The sequence below is a fragment of the Chionomys nivalis genome, chromosome 20 (genome assembly GCF_950005125.1).
Source record: "Chionomys nivalis chromosome 20, mChiNiv1.1, whole genome shotgun sequence".
Classification (NCBI taxonomy): Eukaryota; Metazoa; Chordata; class Mammalia; order Rodentia; family Cricetidae; genus Chionomys; species Chionomys nivalis.
Window position 1 is genome coordinate 47,874,439 of NC_080105.1, and position 27,326 is coordinate 47,901,764.

The 27,326-nt window shown below is 41.2% G+C and overlaps 1 protein-coding gene across 1 annotated transcript in view; it reads left to right on the forward strand.

Annotated features, from left to right (window-relative positions):
• LOC130862636 (A disintegrin and metallopeptidase domain 3-like) overlaps positions 1-25,893 on the forward strand; it is a 32,050-nt gene extending 6,157 nt beyond the window's left edge. Inside the window, exons 4-20 of the mRNA XM_057752346.1 lie at positions 1,047-1,125; positions 4,909-4,985; positions 5,432-5,606; positions 7,112-7,177; positions 7,544-7,615; positions 7,833-7,999; positions 9,123-9,204; positions 11,144-11,280; positions 13,194-13,380; positions 14,727-14,825; positions 16,193-16,388; positions 16,849-16,936; positions 17,172-17,349; positions 19,394-19,480; positions 20,943-21,057; positions 23,925-24,090; positions 25,863-25,893. Coding sequence (XP_057608329.1) covers positions 1,047-1,125; positions 4,909-4,985; positions 5,432-5,606; positions 7,112-7,177; positions 7,544-7,615; positions 7,833-7,999; positions 9,123-9,204; positions 11,144-11,280; positions 13,194-13,380; positions 14,727-14,825; positions 16,193-16,388; positions 16,849-16,936; positions 17,172-17,349; positions 19,394-19,480; positions 20,943-21,057; positions 23,925-24,090; positions 25,863-25,893 — 2,002 coding nt within the window. The remainder of the gene's footprint in view (positions 1-1,046; positions 1,126-4,908; positions 4,986-5,431; positions 5,607-7,111; positions 7,178-7,543; positions 7,616-7,832; positions 8,000-9,122; positions 9,205-11,143; positions 11,281-13,193; positions 13,381-14,726; positions 14,826-16,192; positions 16,389-16,848; positions 16,937-17,171; positions 17,350-19,393; positions 19,481-20,942; positions 21,058-23,924; positions 24,091-25,862) is intronic.
• The last annotated feature ends 1,433 nt before the right edge of the window (positions 25,894-27,326 follow it).

Below are 27,326 nucleotides of genomic sequence, written 5' to 3' on the forward strand. Positions count from 1 at the left end.
TTGCTGATGTCCGCCTTTCCTCCCTCGGGATCAGCTGGAATGCAGGAGGCCATCTCCATTTCCTGTTTGTTAAAACTGGCTTTGTGTTCTTCCACATGGTTAATTCTGGAGTACGTTCTATTGACTGCTTAGGAAATGTATGTTCTTTAGTGTCTGGGTGGAATGTTCTGTCGATGTCTGTTACGTTTATCTGGTGAAGACCCTGACATAAGTCCATACTCCTAAAGCTACCTACCTGATCTATGACAAAGAGGCCCAAAATACACTTTGGAGGAAAGCCACCATCTTTAACACATGTTGCTGGTCAAATTGGATGGTTATGTGTAAAAGCCGGAAGCTAGAGTCTTATTTCTCAGCCCACAGAAAATTCAACTATTAATGGCTTTCAGACCTCAGTCTAAGACAGACACCCCAAATCTGACAGAGGGAATAGTTGGGACTATGTCTGGATGCATAAGCACAGGAAAGGACTTTCTGAATGGGTGCTAATAGTTGGAAGCATTAAAACCAACAGTTAATGAATAGGACTTCATGAGTTTAAAGTTTCTGTACAATGAAGAGCACTGTCCCTAGAGTGAAGAGGAAGCTTACAGAGTGGGAAATAAATATTTAGCAGCTACATATCTAACTGACAATTAGTAACTAGGATATAGAAATAGCTAATACAAACAAACAAAGCTGAATATCAAGGAAACAGCAGTTGAAAAATGGGGCATGGAACTAAACAGAGTTGTAGGAAGATGACGTAGAAACAGGTGCAAGAGTTTTGAGGAGGTTTGTAATTTTGTGAAAACCATCTGATGCTGCTTTAGAAACAACCCAGTCTACTCACTAGCACATGCTGCAGTCGTCGTCCTTTGAGACTGATTTGTGGTCAGGGAAACTGAAGCTGAGAAGAGAAGATGTGGGTGGGTGTGAGCACCAGTTTGCTGTATGTATTTCTCAGAACCCCATGCTGGTCCTTGGGTTTGTTCCTAATTGGCATCTTTGAGTTTTTATTATTATTAATGATATATTACAATGAAATTTCATTTTTATTGAAATAGGTCATTTTTGCATCCACGTTTTCTGGCATACTTGCATACCAAGTTAGGAACATTGCAACCACATTCTTCTTTAATGAAGGTAAGTTTAGTTTAGACTTCTGCTGTGTAGATTTTTTTTGTGTGTGTATGCATGTGTAGTGCTGTTTTCCCCATTATATATCCATAGTTTTAGATTTAAAAATAGTTATGCATACATTTATATGTAGACTATATGTGTTCTTATAAATGTATGAATTAACATGATATTTCACTCTTAGACACAGGTTTTTGCATTTTAAATTTATTTCTAATTAAAATATTATTATATCATTTGTCCCCTTCCCTTTTCCCCCTCCTGTCTCTCACATGTCCCTTCCTTCCAACTGTGGTGATAATGACAAGGTATCATGAAGGCACTTAGGCTGGGGGCAAAATCGCCATCCTCCTGCCTCGACTCTTAAGTGTTGAAATTGCAGGTTTGTGGTTATCGTGAGCAACTTGGATTCATTGTTTTAAAAATATGTGCAAGGTGCTGTGGTTGGGAGGAGAAAGAAACGCTCTGCAATCTATGGTGCTGTTGGTCAGACAGAGCCCAAATCCAAACGCCCGCGTGAACTTCTCGGAAAGCACTCCGAATAAAATGACTGCCTTGGAAGACTGGAGCTCGGAAATCACTCATCTGAAAGTACAATTAAACCAGCTCGGAAGACATCAGAAGTATGAGAAGGGAAAGAAAAGGCAGGCTGAGGGTCAAGGCATAGCGAAAGGTCGGGACTGTGGTCTCACAGGTTCTGAACAGTGGAGGGGACTGTGGGAATTACCACACAGAAAGACGGTCGGAAAACGGTGAGAGGTGACTCCAAAAGCAGACTGCACAGATCAACACAGGAGAATGAGCGGGTCGGTGGGAACGAGGGCGCATCTGCAGGCTCTCTGCTGGGAACAATGCGCTTTTGCTGAAGGGATTCAGACACAACCTTGTACACCACAGTATCAGGGCTGAGTGGGAGGCGCTATATGTCTCCATTTTACAATTAAATTGATGAGCATTTATTAGTTGTTAACATATTAACAGGACCTAGTGTGGTATTTCAACATGTGTATATCACATGTAGTGAACAAATCCAGCTTCTCTTTGTACGTTCTTTTTAGCCCTTCCCAGCTCCTAGTCACCTCTGCTCTAGACTCGGGTTTACCTTTCTGGCTTCCACATATGACAGAGAATATGTGCTACTTGTCTGAATGAGCTTGGCTTATTATTATTGTTGGAATTGTTGTTGGTGGTGGTGGTGATGGAAGTAAGTTCCCCACTTCCATTTGTCTTACTGAGAGCGATGAGATTTAATTTTCTTTGTCAATAATATTCTCCACTCTGTGTGCATGATCACAGTTTATTTTCTATTCATCAGTTGAAAAAAGATCTTGACTGATTACATATTTTGCTATTGTGAGCAGTATTTCCCCAACCACGGTGTACAGGGATCTTTAGAATGCTGGTTTCCTTTCTTCTGCATGTACAACCCAGAGTGGGGTTAGCTGGGTCTTATGGTAGATCTAGCTTAGATTTTTTTTTAGTGAAAATGTTTTTTAATACAATATATTCTGGTTATGGGTCCTCTCCCCCAACCTCTCTCAGATCCTCCACACCTCACTCACTCACTCTAAATCCTCACCCATTCATGTCCTCTCTCATTAGAAAACTGGCATCGAGGAAAAGGTAAAATTAAAAACACACAAACCAGAACTAGACAAAACAAACAAATGGAAAAAAAGGGCCAAAGAAAAAAACACACAAAACACATATAGATGCAGAGGCACACATATTCACCCAAACAGAAATCCCATAAAAACCCCAGACCGGAAACCATGATGTATAAACAAAGACTATATATATATATATATGTGTGTATATATATACATACATACATATATGTATATATATATACATATATCACAGACAGCACATTATAAGCCCTCAACATGGAGGGACATGCTCCTGCTATGGTCACCCCCAGGAATGGAGTGTTGAGTTTTGCACTGTCAGGGATAATGCTGGCCATAGGTTTGTGTGTATATTGTGTTTTTAAGGGAAATTTATTCCTTACATCATTGTGCATGCATGCATGTGCAGCAAATGCCTTCCATTACTCAGCCATTTTGCCAGTCCTCAAAAGGGATAGTTTTATAATTTGTATCATTTTTATTTTAAATCTGTGCACTTAAGTTTTTAAGTTTTTATATGAAGCCTAGAAATATTTTATTAATATTTTGAGAATTTCGCATAGCGTGTTTTAATCATTTTCATCTCCAACTCCTCCGAGCTCAGACCTTCTCCCTACATGCCAAATTCTGTGTTCTTCTTATCATTTAAATCCATGCAGTTCAATCTGTGCTCCCCTCGGATGCACAGCCTTTCACTGGAGTGTGGTCAACTCACCAAAAGAAAAAAGAAAAAAATCCTGACTCCCACCTTTCCAGCAGATGGGTTGGTGGGAGCTCCTTATCTTCATTCTACCTCCCATCCCCAACTGCAGTTTGCACAGGTCTTGGGTATTCTGACATACCGCTGTAGGTTCACATGCACAGCTGGTCCCTAAGCCAGATGGTATGGTATGCTGCACAGGTCATGTGAGGCTCATGGGACAGACCCAGTTGTCCCTGGCTTTCCTCTCATTAATTTCTGACCTTGAGTTTCACTGTCTTCACTTCTGTCTGAGTGACTTTTGTTGGGGGACATCTTACAGGGAAACACAGTCAGGAGGTCCCTTGGAGCTCTTCTCTCCTGTGGTTAATCATGGGGCAGTTCCGTCTGCTTCCTTGGGAAGGGCTGTTGGCATCTCCGGAGGAGCAGGTTGTTGTTCCTGTTGCTTAACATGCAGTATAGTGCAGCTCTCCCTGTCTGGGCAGTGCCCTGTCATTGTGAGTGCAGAGGGCATCGTGCTGAAGGTTTATGTTTGGCTTATAAGGACTCTAATGACTGCCCTTGTATCTAGACCCAGCTTGCTACCCTAATGGATGGGAATGAGGTTTAGGATGGGGTTTATGTCGTGTTAAGTGGAAATCTATGCCTGGATGCTTTTCATACATAGACACATTTGAGGGAGTCAATGAACTATTGGGAAGTGAAGTCTCACAGCATTAGGAACAAAGGGGTTCCTGGAAATCACTACAGTTTTGACTTAGGAAGAAGAATTCACTAAGAGGATTATTGTGTGAGAGTTTGGGAATCATTAACACTGATAAAATCAATGAGGAAGAGCGAATTACTGATGATTAATTACCTTTCTAGTGAAATCCTGAGAGAAAGCAAGGAGGACAAATGTCAGCTAAATACTTAGGGACTTGCAAGATGCCTCCTGCCAAGCTTGACAGCCCGAGTTCCATCCTCGGGTCCCACGTGGTAGAGGGAGCAAAGCGACTCTCAAAAGCTGTTCCCTGACCTCTGAATGCCCGCTGTGACAGGTGCACACAGACATGAAAAATAAATGAGCAAATACTTCAAAAACCCTTTTCGCATAACCCCCCAAAACTGAATGAAATGTTCATAGTTCAACTCAGCCAAATGTTATAAATCATAAGCTAGAGTATATGAACTATACTCTTAGGCAATCTTTCTATAACGCAAAAGATATGGATAAATGATATCAATAGCGGTCAAGAATTAAATTTCAGAGAGAGGAAAATAGGAATGGCAAGTGAAGCCCAGGAAGGTGCTGAGGAAGCATGTGTGGGGTGATGGGAAGGACACTGGACATCGGACACATGATGTAACGGCTGAATGTGGGTGGATGCTTGCTCTTGTCAGGAAGTCAGAATGACTACCCCCCCTGCCCCCGGGTTTCCATTGGGAATCAGATGGAATATTTCTTCTGTCCCTTTTTAGGGCCATTGCTTTTATCAAGGACACGCTGCCGAGATTCCAGCATCCACTGTGACTCTCAGCACTTGCTCAGGTCTCAGGTACCATTCTGAAAGTGTGAACTAAGATTGTATGTCAACCCTCATCTTCCCCCATCGTCTGTAAGGATAGAATGAGGCCCAAAAATAATAACACAGACCTGTAGACTGTGGTGGCCCTGTTTATATAGCCCCTTTGTTCCTGTCTCTTTCTCTTGTCCTTTCATGTACTTTTGGGGGCTTCTTTGTATTTTTGCCATCATAAAACTTAAGCAGAAAAGGCTCCCATGAGCAGGAAAAGGATTCACATTTTCTAGTCACATCAGACTACAACTTTTCTTAAATTCCATAATGGAAAGAAAATAGGTATAACATTGGGTTTGAAACTTAACCCAAGTAAGACTGAGTGCTTCTTGGAGGTTAGATAAGGAATTTATGGAAAATGCTTTTAGTGTGGTTCCTCAGGGGAAGCCTATACTAATTGTGCTTTCTTCTCTTTGTACGTCTAGGGGCTTGTTGCAGTTAGAGAACATCACTTACGGAATTGAGCCTCTCGAATCTTCAGCTACGTTTGAACACATGATTTATCAAGTAAAGAATAATAAAATTGATTATTCACCCTTAAAAGAAAACGTAACTCCCCAGCATGAGAGTCCATCCTACCGAATTCTTGTAAAAGCGGAGGTGAGTCTTGTCTTCATCTGTGCTACTTACATGGAAATTCTGAGACTGGGTACATTGGGACAACAAAGTTAAACTGTTGTATGGTAATTATTTTAAGAACTCATTTGTTTCCTCGGATAGTCTTTAGAAAATAACAAGTAGATATTTTTTTTTAAAAAAATCAAGCTTGTTGCAATAGTTTGTATAGTTATTATATGAGGCGTTTGTATAGACGTACATAGTTGCTATTTGTATGAATTTGCATACCATTAACATAATTGGTTCTGGATTTACTTACTGATACTTTGTATTTTCTTTGTCAGTATATTTGCTTTGTAAAAAAGCATTCCATTGCTACAAACTTTGAAAGAAAAATGAGTCATACAATAACTAGAAACCGGCTCAAATCTCCCCTTCTAAAGATGGTGTGGAGAATGTTGGTGTATTTGCTCTCATTTCCTCACCATAAATATCTAGGATTTCTTAAGGAAAAATAATCTAATTGTGGCTATTGTTTAAAAATTTTCATTTTTATGTTAATATGATTTCATATTTTTGCTGATTTTACAATCATTACTTTCTAAATTAAATAATATTGACAAGTATCAATAAATCTATTAAAATGCTACGTAAAAGAGTGTACAAGAAAAAATGAAAATAAGAATGGACCAAAATATTATTTTCTCCAGCCGGGTGCTGTGGTGGGATGCAGTAGTCTTCACGTACAGTTCTTTGGATCCAACTAGAACCTCAGTGTCATGTTCTTCTGGGTCTCCAGCTGAGAGCTCTGGCCCTGGAACAGTTCCAGGTTTCTGGAGAGGTCTAGACATTGGACTAACTGACCTCTATGATCACAGAAGCTAACTCCATCTATATATTTGTGCACATGTATGCACATTTCATGTAATTGAATATTAAGTGTTTGTTGAAATAAGTAAGCCTTATTACAAAGAAAATGTTCAAGAAGCCACAAACCAAATCAGTAAGAAGACATAATATGGCTAATATATTTGATTTTATTAATAAATAATGAGTTAATTCCATACCCATCTTATCTTCAATGAAAGACATTCAGCAAAGATAGAAAAATATGAACAGGAAACAACCTTTAAAACAGCCATGGTTTTCCTTGTTCACATGATGAGACTGAGCAGTTTCTTTCCAGTCCAGCTGTCTTTAGAGCATCTTACTCTAAAAGAATCCCAAAGCCAGGTGGTGGTGGCACACGCCTTTAATCCCAGCATTCGGGAGGCAGAGGCAGGTGGATCTCTGTGAGTTCGAGGCCAACCTGGTCTACAAGAGGTAGTTCCAGGACAGGAACCAAAAAGCCACGGAGAAACCCTGTTTCAAAAATTAAAAAAAAAAAAAAATTAAAAAAAAAAAAAAGAATCCCGCGACTAGAGAGCGTATCTATCACCTAGGTTACTAAAATGAGTACCGTAAACAGTTCTAAGTCAGCCCCGTGATCAGCTGTGTACATGCCCGACTGAAGGTTTTATTACACTGGTGTTTTTATTCTTTCACAGAAAGGTTCGAACATGACACTGATGAAGAGGACTCTGAATGTGAAGATCGTCATGGATAAAGCCATGGTAGGGATGAGCTGTCGTCCCGAGATCGCCACTGGACTCCTAGATCGTGCCCTTACTGGTCACGTGCTCTGCAACTTTACCATATCCTGTCTTAATTCCTGTGCCCATAAAAAGGAAGTTAATCACAAATACCCCTGTTAGTAGCCTTAGTTGTTAAGACCCCAGGGTTACGTGTAAAAAGCAGTAAAGGCAATAATCGGGAAAAGTTTACAGACAGGAAGGAGTCACTGACAACCAATTTTAACATATTTTGGCTTTGCCTCTTCAGCTGAGTACTGCATTATTTTCACGTTTGTATCTGAAACTATTAAAGAGTGGTTGTTTGATTGGTTGTACGAGTACCTGAGAAACAAACTTGCCTTTCAGTTCGACCACATGGGCTCTAAGATGGGACTCGCCATTCAGAAAGTTGTTCATATCTTTGGTCTCATTAACACTGTGAGTACTTCCGTTTCCGATGACGTAAGAGGCTAATGCTAACCCGCTAACACAGTCTGTGTGCACGGCTGCGTGCTCTGGTGAGATGCATATTCCTCCCGGCACTTTGATCCAGGAGCTGGGTTATCTCCTCAAAGCGCTAAAGTGCGTGTAATCCCAGCATTTACAGACACGGCAGGGTGAGTGACAGCCCAAGCCGCGTGTGTCCTCTTTTCAGATGTTTTCCCAGCTGAAGATGACTGTGATGCTAACGTCCCTAGAGATCTGGTCAGACGAAAATAAGATCGAAACAAATGGGGATGCCGATGAAGTCCTGCAAAGGTTTCTGCTGTGGAAACAAAAGCAGCCACCAGAAAGCACCAGGGCTATCACGTACTTACTCCTGTAAGTACCTGCCCCCCACGGATGGGGACTTGCCTAATTAACGTCAGCTGTCAAAGTCGTGCATGTGTAATTGTGCCAGTATAAGCAAAATGTAAAGATGTGATTAATAACCAAACGCAGTCCCCCCCCCATCCAGAACCCATTCCCCCCCTGCACTTCAGTACCAAGGCCAGGTATGAAAAGCAGCAGGGTGAACAAGGGCCTCTGTGTTTGCAAAGCCCTCACCGGGAAATGGTCGCACCAGCACCATGATGTTAACGTTATAAGTGCAATAATTGCCCATGATGCTGGGGGAAAAAAAGTAAATAACTGAAATGGACCGGCCTCTTCCCTGCACCTGGGGCTACGCTCCAGCGTTTCCATAGTGACCTAGGATGTAGTTTTAAGCTACTTGCTCTGGGTGTTTCTAGAGTCTGTATGCAGGTTTTATCATTACTCAGTCAATCATGGTATGTGTAAATACGAGAAGTTCACTCACGAAGATCTCCAGAGATATAAGAGGAACCACATGTCTTCTGTTCCTCCTGCTAGGCTCAAGGCCAGGGCTGGGTATTTGAAGGCAGCCCTACTGGGCTGATCTCTGCATGCACGCTATCTCTGTTTTCTTGGTGCACCTCTCTCTCTCTCTCTCTCTCTCTCTCTCTCTCTCTCTCTCTCTCTCTCTCTCTCTGTGTCTCTCTCTCTCTGTCTGTCTCTCTCTCTCTCTCTGTCTCTCTCTCTCTCTGTCTCTCTCTCTCTCCTCTAGTTCAATGCTATTTACAATTTTAAGATTTGTTCAGTAAATGAAAAGCCCAACAGTAGATACACTGGCCTTTAGATCTTAGAGTCAATATCCACCCGGTGATGGGGATCCTGAGGAACAGGGTATGGAAATACTAGGCTCCTCTAGGTTTTAGATTGCATAACATAGACTTTTAAGCATCATTTTAAACTTAAGTTCCTGGGAAGTATGGCAGACATGCTATTTGTGTTTTTAACTTCTTAATGAATTATTGGTAGCACAAAGCATGATGTATGATGAATACCATGTTTCAAAGATACGGAACTTTCAGAAATTCATTGTTTAAATGTCCTTTCTAGCGACATTTTGAAACAAGTGCACTGACATAAAATTTTAATTTAGGTATAAGGATTATCCTGATTATGTGGGAGCAACATATCACGGAATGGTCTGCGACCCAAAGTTTACAGCAGGAATCGCTCTGGTATGCCTTCTGTTGTCCCTGTCTCCTGAGTGAAAAGACAGAGAATGTATTTTTTGTATACTTTTGGCAATTTTTATAACTTTGTTTTAGGCTTTCGATGTTATAAAATAGTTGATCTGATTGGGGGAAAACATTTCAAATTTTAACCAGTTCTGTGATGTTAGCTGTATTCACCCTCATTGTGAAATAAGTCCCAAGATACATTCACCTTTTAAAGATGGGTCTCCATGTCAATCAAGCAGCCCTTCCTCTGCCCCAGGTGATGCTCACTCTGTTCTGTTTCTATTGCTATAGCAGCTTTGGGGTTTACTTGAAGCAATACAATGCACTTAAAGTTTCATCTACGCCATAATTTCCTTTTTATATGACTGAGTTAATGTATCCACTCTACCAACAGATCTTTATTCCCCTGTCTTTGTTGTTATGCACCCTGCTGCAGTGTATCTGATAGAGCAGATATCTCTTTGAGGGCCTAATTTGGGTCAGTATTGCCCAGAAGTCAGCTTGCTGAATTTTGCATCAGTCTTGTTAATCTATTGTGAGACTATAATACTGGTTTTGGTATGTGTTTAACCAGTCTATAATCCTTTTACCAACATATAATTGGCTGCACAGCCAATCAAACTTACTTAGTTAATAGAGACAGGCTAATGTGCATGATGCTGCATCTTCTCATGGCTTTCAATTGTGTTTCTGCAGTCACCAATGCTGCCATTCCAGTTCAAATGCTTGATAAACTTTACCATGTATTAGCAGAGAAATAGCTATTCAAGTATTTGACTCATTTTTTAAGTGGTTTAATGCACTGTTGTTGGATTGTGCGCATTCTCTACATTATGGACATTAATCCTTTGTCAGACATGTGGTCTCTAATTTTTTTTCCTATATCTCTGTGTGTTTGTCTTTACTTTGATTTTATCATGGCATTGAAGCAGGGATGTCTGAGACAGTGGCAGAATCTTTTTTGCCCGACTTCACTTTTGCTCCCATTCTTCAGGGATATGCTGGTGATGACGTCCTGAATCTTTCCACTATTATCATCTGTTTTACAGTTGTGAATCTCTCACTTAGCTCTTGAATTTGCTTTTAGCTAGCTTTTAATATATATATATATATATATATATATATATTTAATAAATATAGAAATCTAAATGAATGCTCTTTTTCATTTGGCTGTTCTGATTTTAATCCACTCTGCTAAATCACACTTTTATTGAGAATATTAATTCATTTATGTTTAGAATAGCTTGTTGTAGGGAAAGATTTCATGCTACCATTTTTACTATCATATAGACTATTTTTCTGTCTTTCTTGGGTATGCACTGTATAGATTCTAGATGTTTATACCCCTCCTGTCCTCGGAATTACGGTCTTGTGTGTCTCACTAACTCTGGGGATCTCCTTTCATTGCATCTACATTCCATAGATCTTTTCTTCGCCATTGCACTTGGCTACAATATTAAATTTAAATCAATTAGAAGTAAAATTTTATTTAAATTTCCTCAGACAATTTCTAAAGTAAAAATTAATTGCCCATTCATTAACTCTTTGTGGTCTACAGTTTTGCTAATTATATCCTCAAAAAATTGTTCCTAAAATTAATCTACTTCCCTAATTGCCTTTATGGTTGTTTGAATTTTATTCAGTAACATACCATAAATTGAAGGTTTGATGTAGCAATCTTCTTTTTCCTATATGTCAGCTCCATTCGGACTGAAAGATTTGTGCTTAGAAAAGAAAATCACAACTTGCTCATATTTTCTCACATTTGCATTCTTGAAAGTTTTGATATCCCATTTTCTTGAATTTGCATCGTAGTTATGTGCCATGGTCAGACGAAGTCTGACAAAAGCAAACAGGAAGAAGAAGAGGAGGAGGAGGAGGTGGAGGAGGAAGAAGGAGAACTGGCACAATAATTCTGTTGTCTTTATCTGTCTAGCACCCGAAGACATTAACCGTGGAGGGCTTTGCCGCTGTTCTGTCCCAGCTGCTTGGGATTAACCTGGGACTGACATACGATGACGTCTACAACTGCTTCTGTCCAGGAAGCACCTGCATAATGAATCCTTCAGCAATGTAAGGTGTTTTCCAGGTCAGACCTCTGTAGACGCTTGGGAAACTCTCGCAGTGTGTTCTGACCTACACCCTCTCACAGTAGGACTTGACTAAGAACAATTTAAATGAATGCACGTGCAATTATCGGAAGCCCAGAGAAGAACATGAGCTTAGGGTATTACAGAAAACACGCCTACCAGTTCTTAACAGTTAGCAGCGAGTGTGCTGCTTGTATGTGGAGTGAGTGATGGGTTCTTCCGTTAGCATCGCTGAAATGCTTCTATTGAAGAAATGTAATAATGCTGAAGTAGCACAAGGCTTGAGGACTCAACAGGTCCGTCAATTAGGAGATTTAGCTGTGTATATTGGGGTAGAAGGGAAAGAAAAGGTTACAAAAATTTAGAAGCTACTTAGACTACAAGGGAGAAAATTGTGGACATGGGAAAACAAAGTAAAGTGCAACCTGGCTAAAGAGTCTGGTTCAGAGGAAGTGTAAGGAGATGGGAAGAGGGAGAGGACAGAACCTGAGGTGAGAGAGAGTTGGAGACAGAACCTGAGGTGTGTGTGTGTGTGTGTGTGTGTGTGTGTGAGAGAGAGAGAGAGAGAGAGAGAGAGAGAGAGAGAGAGAGAGAGAGAGAGATGGAGACAGAACCTGAGGTGAGAAAGATGGGGACAGAACCTGAGGTGAGAGAGAGAGAGATGGAGGCAGAACCTGAGGTGAGAGAGATGGAGACAGAACCTGAGGTGAGAGAGATGGAGACAGAACCTGAGGTGTGAGAGAGAGGTGGAGACAGAACCTGAGATTTGGGGCAGAAACTAAATGTTGCAGAATGGGAGATTTTATAATAAACAAAATAGTATACAATCAATTTGCACAGCATGGATGAATAAATGTGCCCTGCAAAGTGAATGTATGATGCTTCGGAGGGAGAACAACACTGTCTGAGGGAGACCAACACTGAGGGAGAGGAGCAACACTGTCTGAGGGAGAGCAGCACTGTCTGAGGGAGAGCAACACTGTCTGAGGGAGAGCAACACTGTCTGAGGGAGAGCAACACTGAGGGAGAGCAACACTGTCTGAGGGAGGTCGCTGTTCTCATAATAATCCACGGAAGTTTACCAACATTGAGAAGGAAAGCCCTTGAGGAGTCATTCATGGGCTGCCAGCTATCACAATTCACTATTGAATACTGAGATTTTCTGACCAGTTTCATTCGCTGCATCCAGCTTATCCTCCATTGTCCATCAGGCTATCCAATCATGAGGTTAAATAAGCTGCACAGGTTGTGCCTCAAGGACAAGTGTTCTAGAATGTACAAATCTTCAGCTGATGGGAGAGAATTAAAATTATGTACAGATTTAAAAAATAAAAAATTATGTTAAGAGAACTCACAGGGTGAAAAGAGAAGCCTCAGCCAGGAAGAGGGGGTCCCGAAGGGCATGGAATCTTTGCGAGGAAGGGGGTGTGCATGTGATGAATGAAGAAGACCATGGAAGCCATGTGCAAAAACACATCCAGTCAAAAACAGTGGATTCAGTCTCCCCAGGCACTAAAGAGAAAAAGAAATAGAAACTAGGGGAGCAAAGCCATCTTCACCATATGTCAGAGGGGGGTGTGGCCAGCTACCCCACACTCACGCCTTCGTGCGAGCTTCTTGCAGAGATAATTCTGTTGAAACAAATGTGGTGCTTCCTCCCATGCCCTGAAGATGAAGTGTCCAGCTCTTTACCTCCCCCCACCCTCTGTTTATTGTTTCTAACAAATAGTAAGAGGAAGAAACACACTGCTTTGGTTATGGCCTGTGCTAAAGCTAGAGGTAACTCCCTCTCTCCTCCTCGGCTCTCCTTTAAGGCGAATATTCGGGGATTCATACGCTTTATTAAGGAATGCCATTTGCATTTCATTTATCGGAGGAATATTCTTTTATTTTTAGACGTTCCCAAGGCATAAAGGTTTTTAGCAGTTGCAGTATGGATGGATTCAAGCAGCTGGCTTCGCAGTCTGGACTAGACTGCCTTCGGGATAAACCAGAGCTACAGGTTGTCGCAGGGCCCCAAACTCGAAAGTGTGGCAACCGTGTCTTGGAAGCGCCAGAGGAGTGTGACTGCGGCTCAGAAGAGGTGAGTCAAACTGTCCCGGCTCATCCCGACACTTGGTTTGTGTCCAGCCCTGAAAAAATAGTACAAGTAGCATCCTATAGACAGAGCAGGCTATATTTAAGAATATATATGCATATGCACACATGCATGTAATAACAGTTAATGGAAAAAGAGACCACAAAGATGGAAGAGAGCAAGGGGGAGTATATGGCAGGGCTTGGAAGGAAGAAAGGGAAGGGAAGGGAGAGATGTTGTAAGGATGCTATAATCTCAGAATATTTTTTTAATCTCTCAAAACATTATTTGGGGTTTTATTTTTTACTGTCATATTTTTTATTATCTAACACAACTTTATAAATATATTTTGATAGCATTCCTCTCTCCTTCCAAGTCCCTCCAGACCAGGGGTTCTGGATCTTCCTAATGCTGTGGCCCTTTGATACAGTTCCTCATGTTGGGGTGACTCCCAACCATAAAGTTATCTTCATTGCTACTTCCTAACTGTAATTTTGCTACTGTTATGAATTGTAATATAAATATCTGAAAGGCAGGATGTCTGATGTGTGTCCCCTGTGAAAGGGTCGTTTGACCCACAAGGGGAGGTAACCTCAGGTTAAGGTCCACTCCTCCAGATCCTCTCCTAATCCCAACCTACCCAACTTTAGGTTCTTTCTTTAAAAATAAGTAAAAAGGCAGTACAACAACAGCAACAGAAACCTAAACCAAGAAAACAAAATAAAACCACATGAAAAAAGAGAAAATACATTAAAAAAGAAATATGTAGAAGATGATTTGATACTATATCCAACTGGCAAAATGGTAGTTATAGGTTCTCTCAGAGGGCCCATGACATACCTACCCCCGAGTTCTTGATTCCAATTACAGTATCAGGCATTGGCCCCAGTCAGAATGTAGCTGGTCACCCCTATAGTGTTCATGCCATGGCATGTTTCTCACCAAGCCAAGTGTTTTAGCTCCCAAGTTTCAGCGATGGCTTCCCCACAGCCTGGATAGCAAGCTGAGGGTCACACATTGCCTTTAGCATGTGTCTCTCTGTTCTTTATCAGCCAAGGATAAAGTGAAACACTGCCACCTCCCTGTTTCCATCCCGTGGTCAGGGCTATGGAGGCAGTGGCTGCACGTGTCTGTGTGAACCTGACTGGTGGGAGGCTTGCAGTGAACACCGGTGTGTAGCGCACTCTGCAGTGACGAACCGTCTGCTGTTGGCCGGGCTGGGACTATCAAGGGCAGTTTGTGAACCAGTGAAGGTCCATTGAGCATCCCCCAGCTGGACTCGGAAAAGAGATAAAAATCATATATTTGATTTCTAACTCCTATATTTACCTGGGTTATCATTTCTTCTCTAGGACTGTACTCATAAAAAATGCTGTAACCCTAAGGATTGCACTCTGATAAATCCTGCGGAGTGTGGGACAGGAGCATGCTGTGACAAAAGGACATGCAAGGTGAGTCTCAGACACAGGGCTGGCCTTTCGGGGGTCTGGCTTGGTGCACTTCTTTCCTAGTTTCTGGAAGTATCCCCGACATGGTTTTCATTGCTTTCTCTTTGGAGAGCTTTCTTTTGGTCTAAGTCTTAAAAGCTAGACTATGACCATTTGAAGCACATTCTTTTTCCCCAAGGAAATGTGTCATTTCTCCATGGGGTAGATAGTAAGGGTATTTTCTAATCTCCACTGTGTCCTTACTTTCAGCCTGTGGATCACTTCCTCACCTCTACTTTCATCACCTTTCAATCTGTCCCAAAGACATCTTCAGCTGTGGTAGGCAGTACCATTCAAAATGATTGGGCCACGAATTTTTCCTAGTCAATGCCTGAACGTAGTTCTTTATGATCAAATAGTGTATAACAAAAATGAGAACTAACAAGGTCTGTCTGACAAAACAGCCAGAGCGAATCCCATTCTGAAAAGCATAAAAAGGAGTCCAGGGCAGGTGAGCGAGCCAGTGGGATGCAGTAGACAGACACGGAAGCCTGCCCCTGGCAGGGTGTCTTCTCTGGGAACTGATGGTTAGAGCCAGAGTTGTTCATTTTCAAGGTGCCTGAATGGAAGGGTCCACGCAGGGCATCCACACCCGACAGTAGACCTTGTACTTACCCTTTCTTAACTTTTATCTCCAAGTTGGGCCCTTCCATTCTGGAGTGAGAATTCGGAGTGTTGGTCATCAGGGAAAGCCTCGTCGAGAAGAGCTAAACAGGTTGACCGAGTCCATCCTCACTTTGTCAGCTGTGATTAACCATACGGGATGGAGACGGCCCTAGTCTCTTCTTTGCGTTCTTGCAAATAGTCGAGCTTCTACCAGACCTTGTCCGAAGCTGCGAGATTTGATCCGAGCCTTTTCCTTAATGCCTTTTGTTTAGACACAGCTGTGCATGCAAAGCTATGATGGACATCAATAGGGCCAGCTGCTTTACCCGCAGGTCCTAGCAATAAAGATGTTTGTAACCAGCACTTCGACACTCTTACAGGCCACTCTGAAAACAACTGGCATCATATTATAATGATGTCCCCTGGTATATAGACAAGAAAAGATGATGAATCCTTGAGTTGAAGTAAGGCAGTGAGTGGCGTCTTTGTTACGTGTGTCTTTGGGGAACCGCACGCAAACAAGCTCCGTCCCTATGTTGCAGAGAAACTTCACTGCATCTTTCTCCCCCCCCCCTTTTTTTTTTTTAAAAAAAAAACAACAACAACAACTTGATTTTTAATCCATATGGCATGATCTTTCAAAGGAGTAGAGAAATCTTGCCTAACTTCCAGGAAGAGGAGAACCCAGTCACCCTGGTAACGGTAGTCTGTTCTTTGTCTCTCAGTTAGCCGAAAGGGGGCGCCCATGTAGGAAAAGTAAAGACCTGTGTGATTTCCCTGAGTTCTGCAATGGATTCTCCGAATACTGTGTTCCTGACACAATGGCTGCTGACCTAGAGCCCTGCAACAACAAGACTGCCTATTGCTTTGGTGGGATCTGCCGCGACCTGGATAGGCAGTGCATGGATTTATTTGGGAAACGTAAGAGATGTTCCTTGTTTTTTTTTTGTTTTGTTTTGTTTTGTTTGTTTGTTTTTGAATTGCTGTTATTTTAAAGCCACTAATCTATCCTGTAGCCTTATTATAAAATATTGATCTACACCCATATTTAAAATTAAATCAAAGCAAATCCTTTCCATGTTAAAAAGGAAACGACTATAACATTGAAACCACATAGGATGTGAGAGTCAGGGTTGAGGTCATTGGTGGGAGAAGTGTAGAGTTTTAGCGTGTGGCTTTGGGGAGAGAGTAGTTTTTTCAACAATCTTCCTTAACACAATACAGTTTTTTTCCTGAGTAGTTTTTGGTATTCTTGCCCACTGCTCCCATTTATACTTCAAAACATTGACTATCTCAGTATAAATATCCTACACTTTTAAATATTGTAAATTACTTTTTGGCTTTTAGCATGAGAAACTTGAAATTCTTTTTTTTTTTTCAGATGCTAAGGGTCCTAATTATTTGTGCATGCAAGAAGTGAACAGTCAAAATGACAAATTTGGAAACTGCCACGGACGCTGTAATTATAGGTACACACTCGACAAATTGTACCTTTTCCATGTGTGGTGTGTGCAGTGCAAAGAGGTGCGCCTAGTGTTTGCGGGCAGGTCATGTGTTGCCTGCCATTACAGGGACATGTTCTCAACGACTTGCTATTATAATCTGCCTGAAGGTTTTGCATTATCCTTACATATTGAATTATTATTGAGCTAATGGATAAGACAGTTAAGTGACAATATGCCAATTTTCTGCCTTATACGCCAGTGCTTTATTTTGTGGGAAAGTGGCTTGTTACTGGAACCATGAAGAAATCGTGCCAACACAAAAATATGATCTCCAGTATACTTACATTGGGGGCCAAGTGTGCATATCCGCACACTCAAGACATTCTGGGCCTGACGACACCTACGTCTTTGATGGCACCATTTGTGGTGGTGGCAAGGTAAACACACTTTTACTTGACATTTACACAGTCTATGTTTATAATGAATGGATTTATGAGTGTGAACATACATATGCATGAGTGTGTAATAGACATTATGCATTTTAATAGAGTAGTGTTAAACTGATTTTTAGATGTTAAGAAAAATAAAGTGTGGGCTGGAGAGATGGCTCAGCAGTTAAGAGCACTGGCTGCTCTTCCAGAGGTCCTGAGTTCAATTCCCAGCAACCACATGGTGGCTCACAGCCATCTGTAAGGAGATCTGGTGCTGTCTTCTGTTCCTGCAGGCAGACATGCAGGCAGAACACTGTATATATAATAAATAAATAAATCTTAAAAAGAAATATAAAGTGGCATAGAAAAAATTCAAGACACAATAAATGCCAATTATAGACTGGTCAAATAACTTAGAGCATTATAGTAGGAGGAGCTGGCTGTGTCCCGCCACCTGGCTAGCTTAATCCCCCAATAATCACACAGAAATTGTATTAATTAAATTACTGCTTGGCCCATAAGCTCTAGCCTCTTATTGGCTAACTCTCACATCTTGATTCAACCCATTTCTTATAATCTGTATGTCAGCACGAGGTCGTGGCTTACAGGGAAAGATTCAGCATGTCTGACTTGGCAGCTTCATGGCGGCTCAGCTCTATCTGCTGCTTTCTTCCCCCCAGAATACAGTTCTGTCTTCACCTATCTAAGTTCTGCCCTATCAGGCCAAGCAGTTTCTTTATTGATTAACCAATGAAAGCAACACAAATACAGAAGGACCTCCTACCTCCAGAGCATATGCAAAATATAACATAATTTTCCTTTCTGAGCTTCATTTGGAAATTCTTTTAATGAGAAAGAATTATGAATAAGGGCAATAGGAATTTTAGGATGATAAATTAAAATGGACATAGGGTCTGGAGATTTCTGACCAAGGGCTGGAGAGATATCTCAGCTGCTGTTAATGGTGCTTGCTGCTCTTGCTAGCCCTCTTCTGGCCTCTGCAGACATTACACTTAAATGCACACAAACCACCACACTCACATACGCACATACACATAATTTACAAAGGAAGAGAGAGAGAATTCCAGAGGGTCCAAAGCCAGTTAAGGCTTCTAAGTGACATTAAGCTTGTTTGATTTGCAAAAATAAGCAAGATATAACTTTGAGGTATTTTTTTTTTTAGATAAGTGCCTGTAATAGAAATGTTAAGCTAAAACAAGCAGAAGCAGTTAACCAACTTGCCATCATCTGACTAAGGAAAGGCATAAAACCAGGAACAGAACTAGACACCTCCAGCCTATCAAATCTGGTGTTTCTTTTCCCTTCCTTCCATGTCCACCTAGAAAAGCTCCCCCCATCCTTCTTCCCTGCAGCTTCCAAGTCACTTCTGGATCACAAATTTCACCTTTTATTAACATTAAACTTTTCATTTAATTGTGCCTCAGTTTATCTCTTTAAAAAAGACCACTCATCCTACATGAAACATTCCAACAGATCATCTGAGCCAAGTCAGCCGCTTCCCTTAGAAAAGACATTCAAATTCAGTTCGGCTTTGGGTAGTCCACACTGATGTCGACTGAGTATTCACTGTGGGAAGCTATTGCAGCTCCCTGACCTGTGAGATAGTTCTATGCAGTCCCCAATGCATAGATGATTTAAACTGGTCTCTGGAGGAATTCTACAGCACTCCAGGTTAGAACAGAAGGTGAGAGAGTGTTTTCAGCAGTGGGAAGAATACGAGCAATGAGCTCTGCTCTTAGCACAAGTTGGCTGCGTTCATTTTCATGCCAAGTCATTGTTGTGTGTGGATAGCTCTGTTGCTTCAAGGAAAAGAAGCTGCATCTCGTTTTCAAAATGCAAACTGCATGAAGTCTGTGGGCACACCCTTTCCTTAGAATGACTAGACGTTGTGAAACGCAAATCCACCCTTATGCAAATGCTATCCCTGTACATAATTTTGTAGCAAATACAATTTTTTCAGCCAGACTTTGTTTTTGAAGTTCCTGCTGTTGCTTAATTTGAGCATTTTTCGCTTTGATATTTCCTTCAGGCTTGCATCAAAGGGCAATGCTTGCGTGTGCATGCCTACAGAGGAGAATTGAAGTGTGACTCAGAGGTGAAGTGCCAAGGACAAGGGGTCTGTAACCATTTTGTGTTTTCATTTAATGCGATCATTTCAGTTCACATGACATAAACCTTTCCCAGAATAACCAGGATCGGAATTCTTTGATGTGGAAATTCCCTTTCGAAAACTGCTGCTCAATAAGGAGCGCAGGCTGTACTATTTACGCAGATGTACCTGATTTGTGCGCACCACGTGACCGTGACAGGCGCACTGAGCAGATAAGGTTTGAACGGTGCACAAAGAGTGTGAAACATTGTCCCAAGGTTGGATTATTAACATGTAAGTGTGTTAAAGCACCATCCGTATGGGCTATCCCCACGCATCCGTGAGCTTTCTGGGAATGTAGGTGCGCACACACTTCGTTTATTTTAATATACGCATGACTTCTCATCTGGCATTTAAGAAACCAGAGTTTCAGATCTACTCGGATTAGGTTTATCTTTCAGTGACCTCAGTTAATTTCCTCATCTGTGTCTTCTGTGCAGCCCTTACTGATTCACATTGACGTTCTTTCAGATAACATGTAACCAGTAGGAATACTGTAAAAAAAAAAACAGCTGCCATTGTACATTCAAATCACTCCGTTTCCCCACATTATAAGCAATGAAATGCAAGGGGCCCAACATAGGTAGTAGTTTCTCTTTAAGAACTACTGGGACTTTCGTACCCACACAGCATGCGAGAGAGCATGAGAGCCGATGTCTCCTCCTATTCCGGCGAGGCTGTAATCTCTTCCAACGTGCTGAATGCATTGTTGAGGACACGGCTTCAGTCATTAGTGGTTCAGTTCCACCTGTCACACCTACCCCTGGTAGTTCAACCTCCCCAGCTGCTGGGAAATTATATGGCGAGCTATGGGAGGTCGGAAGGTTTCGCAGCTTGCATTTGCTTAAAATGTGCCAGCAAGGTGTCTTCCTTAAACCCTGGGCTTTTTGTAGCAATAGAATTGGAATTTACCTAGGTTAACTCATTTTTCACTTTCTGTGGGGCTGACGCTGGAGTTGCTCCTGGGCACTTGGCACTCCTTTTATTTTCACAAGAGTCTTTTTAGCTTTCTGGATGAACTAATATTTGCCTTTGGTCCACTGTCTCCTTCAAGGGGTTTTCTTTCATTTTCCATAGAAGTTTCTTTTTTCCCATCATAGCTGTTTTTTAAGTCTAAATTAATAATAGATTGTAATTGCCACCAATTTGTATTCTCTAACTTCATAGCCTCTCTAACTAACTAGTCATTTCAATTACATCAAAAACATTATAACTTCCATTTAGAAACATGCCGAATAAAAGATAGGATTTAAAAAGCATAATGTAAGCATATTTATTGGATCATTACTATTTTTACTTTCATATTAAAACTGCTTAACTTAAACCACAGTAGTTGATTAATTTACGCATCCTATTTATGCATAATAAATTACAGGCATATGTATATAAACCCTTGGGTTGCTCACTTTTCATTTGGATCTGGTTTTAGGTTTGCAACAATCTAAACAACTGCCATTGCGAAGCTGGCTTTTCACCTCCAGAGTGTGACATGACACCTTCATCTCCGGGAGGGAGCTTAGATGATGGATTTTGGCTGCCCATGGGTAAGTGTCCAGAGTAGGGTCCGCATGTATGTAAGTACACACCATCTCCGCTGGTCGTTGTGGCCACCGAAGATTTGACTTTTAAGAAGGACAACCGAGAAGGTGGTATATCTCCTTTGCTTGACTTTATTTAGATTTACAGAACCGTGTGAGGCTATTTCCAGTCTAAACTAGAAGTGTGAATATCTAACAAACCTCATTCCCCTGGTTTCACTGTCACCTGCGGAACATTTCCATGCCATGCAGCATATACTTTTGTAGAAATGTGAGTTTCAGAAACAACAAAAACTTACTGCAGTCTGCATCTCCCCAGAGAGATATACGGGAAAATGTTCAAGTTTACAACAGAGTTGCATGTTTAAAAACTAGGTGTGTGTGCGTTTGTGTGCATGTGTGTGTTTGTGTGTGTGTGCATGCATGCATGCATGAGAGGTGGCAAAGAGAAGAGTGAGTTTGGGGGTGCTTGAGATAACTAGAAGAAGAAAAAAGATTCCCTGAAGCTGGAGTTACAGGCCTAACGTGAGTGGCCCAGTGTTCATGCTGAGAAGCAAATTCAGGTCCTCTAGAAGAGCAGTTAAGTACTCGACTGCTGAACCATCTCTTCTGTCTGGCAAGTTTAAAATGAATTGTTCTATTGAATGCGGAAAGTTCAGATCATGAGTATCGTAGGCCACCAAAACATTTAAAAATACATTTAGTGGAAAGTCATGAACAATCACTGCCCATTTAATTTATCTGATCTGTTTTGTACAGTTAGAATTCTTTTTTATTTTATTTTTTTATTGATTTTATTGAGCTCTACATTTTTCTCTCCCCCCCCCCCCGCTTCTCCCTTCCCCTTCAACCCTCTCCCAAGGTCCTGTTGTTCCCAATCTACTCAGGAAATCTTGTCTTTTTCTACTACCCATGTAGATTAGATCTATGTAAGTCTCTCTTAGTGTCCTCATTGTTGTCTAAGTTCTCTGGGATTGTGATTTGTGGGCTTGTTTTCTTTGCTTTATGTTTAAAAACCACCTATGAGTGAGTACATGTGATAATTGTCTTTCTGTGTCTGGGTTACCTCACTCAAAATGATGTTTTCTAGCTCCATCCATGTTCCTGAAAAATTCAAGCTGTCGTTATTTTTTTCTGCTGTGTAGTATTCCATTGTGTAAATGTACCACATTTTCCTTATCCATCATTTAGGTTGTTTCCAGGTTCTGGCTATGACAAACAATGCTGCTATGAACATAGTGGAACACATGTTCTTGTGGCATGGTTGAGCATCCTTTGGGTATATACTCCAAAGTGGTATTGCTGGGTCTTAAGGAAGGTTGTTCCCTAATTTTCTGAGAGATTGCCATATTGATATCCAAAGAGGATGTACCAGTTTGTACTCCCACCAGCAATGCAGGAGTGTTCTCTACCCCACATCCTCTCCAGCATAAGTTGTCATCAGTGATTAAAATTGGCAGTGGCAGATTTTCAGTAGCCAGGGATTCAAAACTTATCAAAAGCAGTGCGGCGCTGGCATAAAGCAGAATCATCAATCAATGGCACAGAACTGAGGCCCCACATTCAATCCATATTCTTAACAGCTACATGATTGTTGTTTTAGTGACAAAACGCCATGATCAAGACAACTTATAAAACATTATTTAATTTGGGGCTCATGATTCCAGCAGGTAATAGTCCATAACCATTATGGGGGAGGGGCAGAGCATGGGAGCAGTCAATCAAGGCATGGTGCTGGAACAGAAGCTGAGAGCTTACATCTGACTCATTGATTGGAATTTTTTAATCACCCACATTATTTTAGTTGCCACTTTTGCAATGTTGCTGTATTACTAGGTTTCAGTGCTGGTTCTTTCTCAAACTGAGGTATAGCTCTATAAATAAGCCTCCAGGTCCCAGGCAAGATTTCTAATACAACTAGGAGTAGACTTTTAAAATAGATTTATTTATTACGTATATACAGTGTTCTGCCTGCATATATACCTGCACATCATAAGACCAGATCTCTTTACAGATGGTTGTGAGCCATCATGTAGTTTCCAGGAATCGAACTCAGGACTCTCCAGCCCCATCAGAGTAGAATATTAACTACAGAAATAGCCACAATTGATAGACATGCCTAGTAATAAAGATACAGTAAAAGTCAGTTAAATTTAAGCAATCTCCTATCCATGTCCACTAACTTGGGGGGGGGGGATAAAAGTACAAGGATAATACAGTACACACCAAGATGCGAGTAACTAAGGGAAAGATTTTGAAGAAATGAATCAAGACTATGGGTTATTATTTAAACAAAAAAAAATAGAGGAAGGAAAAGCAAGTAAGAGGGAGTGAGTTATTGTTAGAGTAACTGGAGCTCTGGAATCATTCGAGCCACAGAAGACTGTAAGTAGGGAGAGACGGGGAGGAGTGTGAAGTCTGTCAAAGAGAGAAAGAGTCTGAGTTGTGGCCAAGGGTGTAGCTGCAGAAATGTAGTTGAAAGGCTCAGAAACGGATTGACTTTAAAACTATAGATAATTTAATTCAAGTGGCACAACAGATTGACTTTAAAACTATAGATAATTTAATTCAAGGATGAAGATTTTTGAAGCAACAAAATAAAACAAAAGTAAAGTAAAAACAAATCAGAACCAGGCTGCATCCTTTTCCGGCCCAGTGTTGTTCATCTCTCTGCTTTAGGAGACCAAACAGTTCCATGCTAAAGAATGTTCATATCCATATGCTGCACATAAAAATTAATTCAAAAGGAACTAACAGTATATAAAAGTAAAACTGAGAAGTCCTAAAGAACCAAACAAAGCAATCCAAGTCACTCCCTGGTCTGCGTCAATGATTGTTTTTGAGAAACCTAAATGAGACTTTCCCATTTTCAGATAAGAGCACACCTTTGATTGTCAAGCGGCGTGATGGCCGATATAAGAAGGGACTTTTGATCAGTTTCTATGTTTTCCTACCTTTCCTCATCATGTTTGCCATCATGGTTGTTAGGCAGAACATCTCAAAGGGATTCTGGCACAAGGAAGAGGCTGTAATTGGAGGGTAAGTAAGCGTGTTGGTATTGAAAATGAACTACGCAAGTATTTGAACTATGTAATGTATGTACAGCTTTTTGGATGAATGGTTGATTGCACTAATCGCTAGAGTGACTGAGCAAGGGCTTTTCAGGATATAGCAAAGTCTATTTCCGTCTTCTGATGGGCACCTTTTCATGCCCTGTTGTGCCAAAGACAATGGGAGCAACCCAGTCAATCTTCAGGACCTTTCAAATGAAAATCCTCCAGAGCAGTACTTGATTTAGAAGGTTCTGTTGATTTCCCAGGCAACCTAAGTGTTCTCACACTGCAAGACATTTTTGCACATAGTGGGATCAGTAGAGACAAATCGGGAGCAGATCTGTGAATAGAATACGCAGAAGGCAAGAAAAGCCAGAACGCAGAGCAAGGCTGCTCCAGAGTGTGCAAGCGATTCATACCGCTCGTGTGTTTCTAGGCTGCAATTAAGGTGTTGTGCAGCTTTTGTTTCAGCCATAATTTCAGTGCAAGCCACACTTGGTTTAGTGGGCTTTCAGGGAAGGCAGGATGACGAAACAAGGGTAAACAGTCGGTCTCGGAGTCCCCGCTGTAAGCAAACAATGACGCTTAATCCCCAATACCATCTCTAGTTCTCAGATTAGGCAGGAGGTGGCAGCAACTAGTTATATTCAGGGCAATGTTCCTGATGGTTTATGTAGACATCTATCAAGCAATCAAATTGCTTCCAAGTCACCAAATTACATGACAATTGGCCTAAAGATTCCTGTACTGTTGGAACATTTTGGGAAAACCTGGATAATTGCTGGAAATTTTGATTGTTGGAAGAAGTACCACAGAAAGGTATCATGGTTTAAAAAAACATAGCAAAACCATGTTGAGGCAGATAAGATTTACAAATATAGGTGGCTTCCTGGTTAGCAAGAGGCCAAATTGAAATGGGGCTGCAGCCCAGAAGTGGGGCCCTCAGCACTCCATGGATGGCGATGGTTGTGTTCTCCCTTGACCGGCACGTTGGTGCCAGCCTTTCTCTTTTCCTTTTCAAGCAGATTACCAGACATATATCCACACTCACAAGCCTACAGGTCATACTCTTGACGCGGAGCAGCAAAGAATTATGCAAAAATCACTTAAAGTCACCTACATTCTACTTGAGTTGATGATCCCTAGTTAGTTGCTCAAACCGGAAGCCACCATAGGTGGCCCAAGAGAACCTTGACCACTATAATGGCATGTCTAGTATATTATCCTAGTGTGTTATAAGGGATCAAGACACTCTCTAGTACCACTAATGTTGTTAAATGTGGCTGAAAGATCTTATTAGAAGCCTCATTAGTGAGGGTAAATCCATCTAAATAATTATGTATAGTTACTAGGTAGAAACAAAACTGAAGAGGAGTTAAGAATTTGTTATATATATATATATATGTAAATAATATAATAACTGCTTTGATGATGGGTATTTTAATATCTCATCAATTTCCATGTAGACAAGATAGAGGCGAGCAATAATTTAGACTGTTAGTCCAAATATAAACTATATAAACCGAAACCGTCCAATGTAAAGAGACAAATAAGTAACAACCCAGAATTTGAAAGTCAGGATTTGGAAGAACCAAACACTGGACTAGCTCATCATTGGCTATCACCTGCTGTGAGGGTATTGATACACAGCAATTGGTCATTTAATACAAATCTGGCTTGTGACACTTTTTTGTGATAGTTTTTTTCTTAATGGCAATGTTATATAATCCTGAAAACAATCCTATCTCTTTTGTACAGATCGATTTCTGAAGGCAGCAACCAGTCATAGAGTCAAAGGTGATTGCAGGCATCAAGTTGCCAAGAAAATGTTGTAACTATACTCTGTGAACAAGGCCTCAGCATGGCTCCACAGCTGCTTTTGGATTTCCTCACGCAGGTTCCTACTTGCTAGTGTCACAGGCTGCAACAAGGCCAGCAGAAAGCGTTTGCTATTTGTATTGTTTTACATTGGAAAGCTTCAATGTAAACCGCCAGTAATCCAGTTTTTAAAAGAAATCTCTTTAAAGGAAATTTCCATATTTTCTTAAAAAGTATTTACAAACAAATACACCCTTCGTTTAGTCTAGTTTGCAAAGGTACAGGAGGTTGTCCCCAACATTTCTATATTTTTCTTCATCACCGAGGCTCAATGGGAACCGCTATTTAGCTTTAGAGATGAGGAAGTAGATGCAGAAAGTTGTAACAATGCCTCGTGCCTACAGAATGTCAGTAAATTGTGTAGCTGTTGCTGAAGTTTAAGGCATGCCTCTCAAGTTCAAACTGTCAGAACCAACTTGACAGGTATACCTCACAATCTACTGGAAACAAGGGGTGGAATTGTGTTGATGGAGGACCAGGAAAGAGGATAAGTGCACACCTTGCCAACCAGAAAGACAATCCTTTATCACAAGACAAGTCAAAAGAGAGATCCGTATATATTTTACAAAATTTTTACTCATTTATGTAAAATTAATGACATTTTATATACTACACCTGAACAAGTAGAAAAATCCCAAAGCTCAACAAAGCATCACCTCAAACATCCATCCAGTTTCCTGTCTTCCATTCCTTTGCATCTGACTCTGATAGCTAAGTTAATGGGTTGCTGTATCCTCATCTGTCACTAAACATTGGGGTGAGAGAGTGGGGGACACACCAAGACTGAAAAATTCTTATTTAAAATTGTAAACAGCTCAGCACAATCTCATCGCCCGTATTTTGGCAACATGTTTGCCAGGTGACAAGCAAACCCAGGTGACATTAGAGGCAGTGGTAGAGGCGGCTACAGTCAGTGCGTACTCTGTAGGCACACAGCTGGCAGAATTACCTGGGTGCACGTTTTCAAGGGTAACTTTTAACACATGAATACCCCAGACGAGAGCCTGAGCCAGGTTGCTTGGTTACTGGCAAGGATGACAGTGTGGCTGGCAGAACTGGAAGTCAGGCAGCAGGAGGATTACTAAAACCAGGAGAGGGAAGCTCAGCAGGGTCCTTGGAGGCCATGTCTCTCTCACTCTGAATAAATGGCCAGACTCACTGTACCACTGAGAATTCAAACTTCTGCTTTAAATGCTCGAAGCTGCTTGTCTCACATTATTTTGTGAATAGCATGGGGCAGAAGTGTAGAAACCCTAGCGTTTCAGACTAGGGGTGATAAGGATAGCGCACAGAGAAATTTTGAAGGTGAATGTATTTCCTTAAGAAACACTGATAAACTGGGTG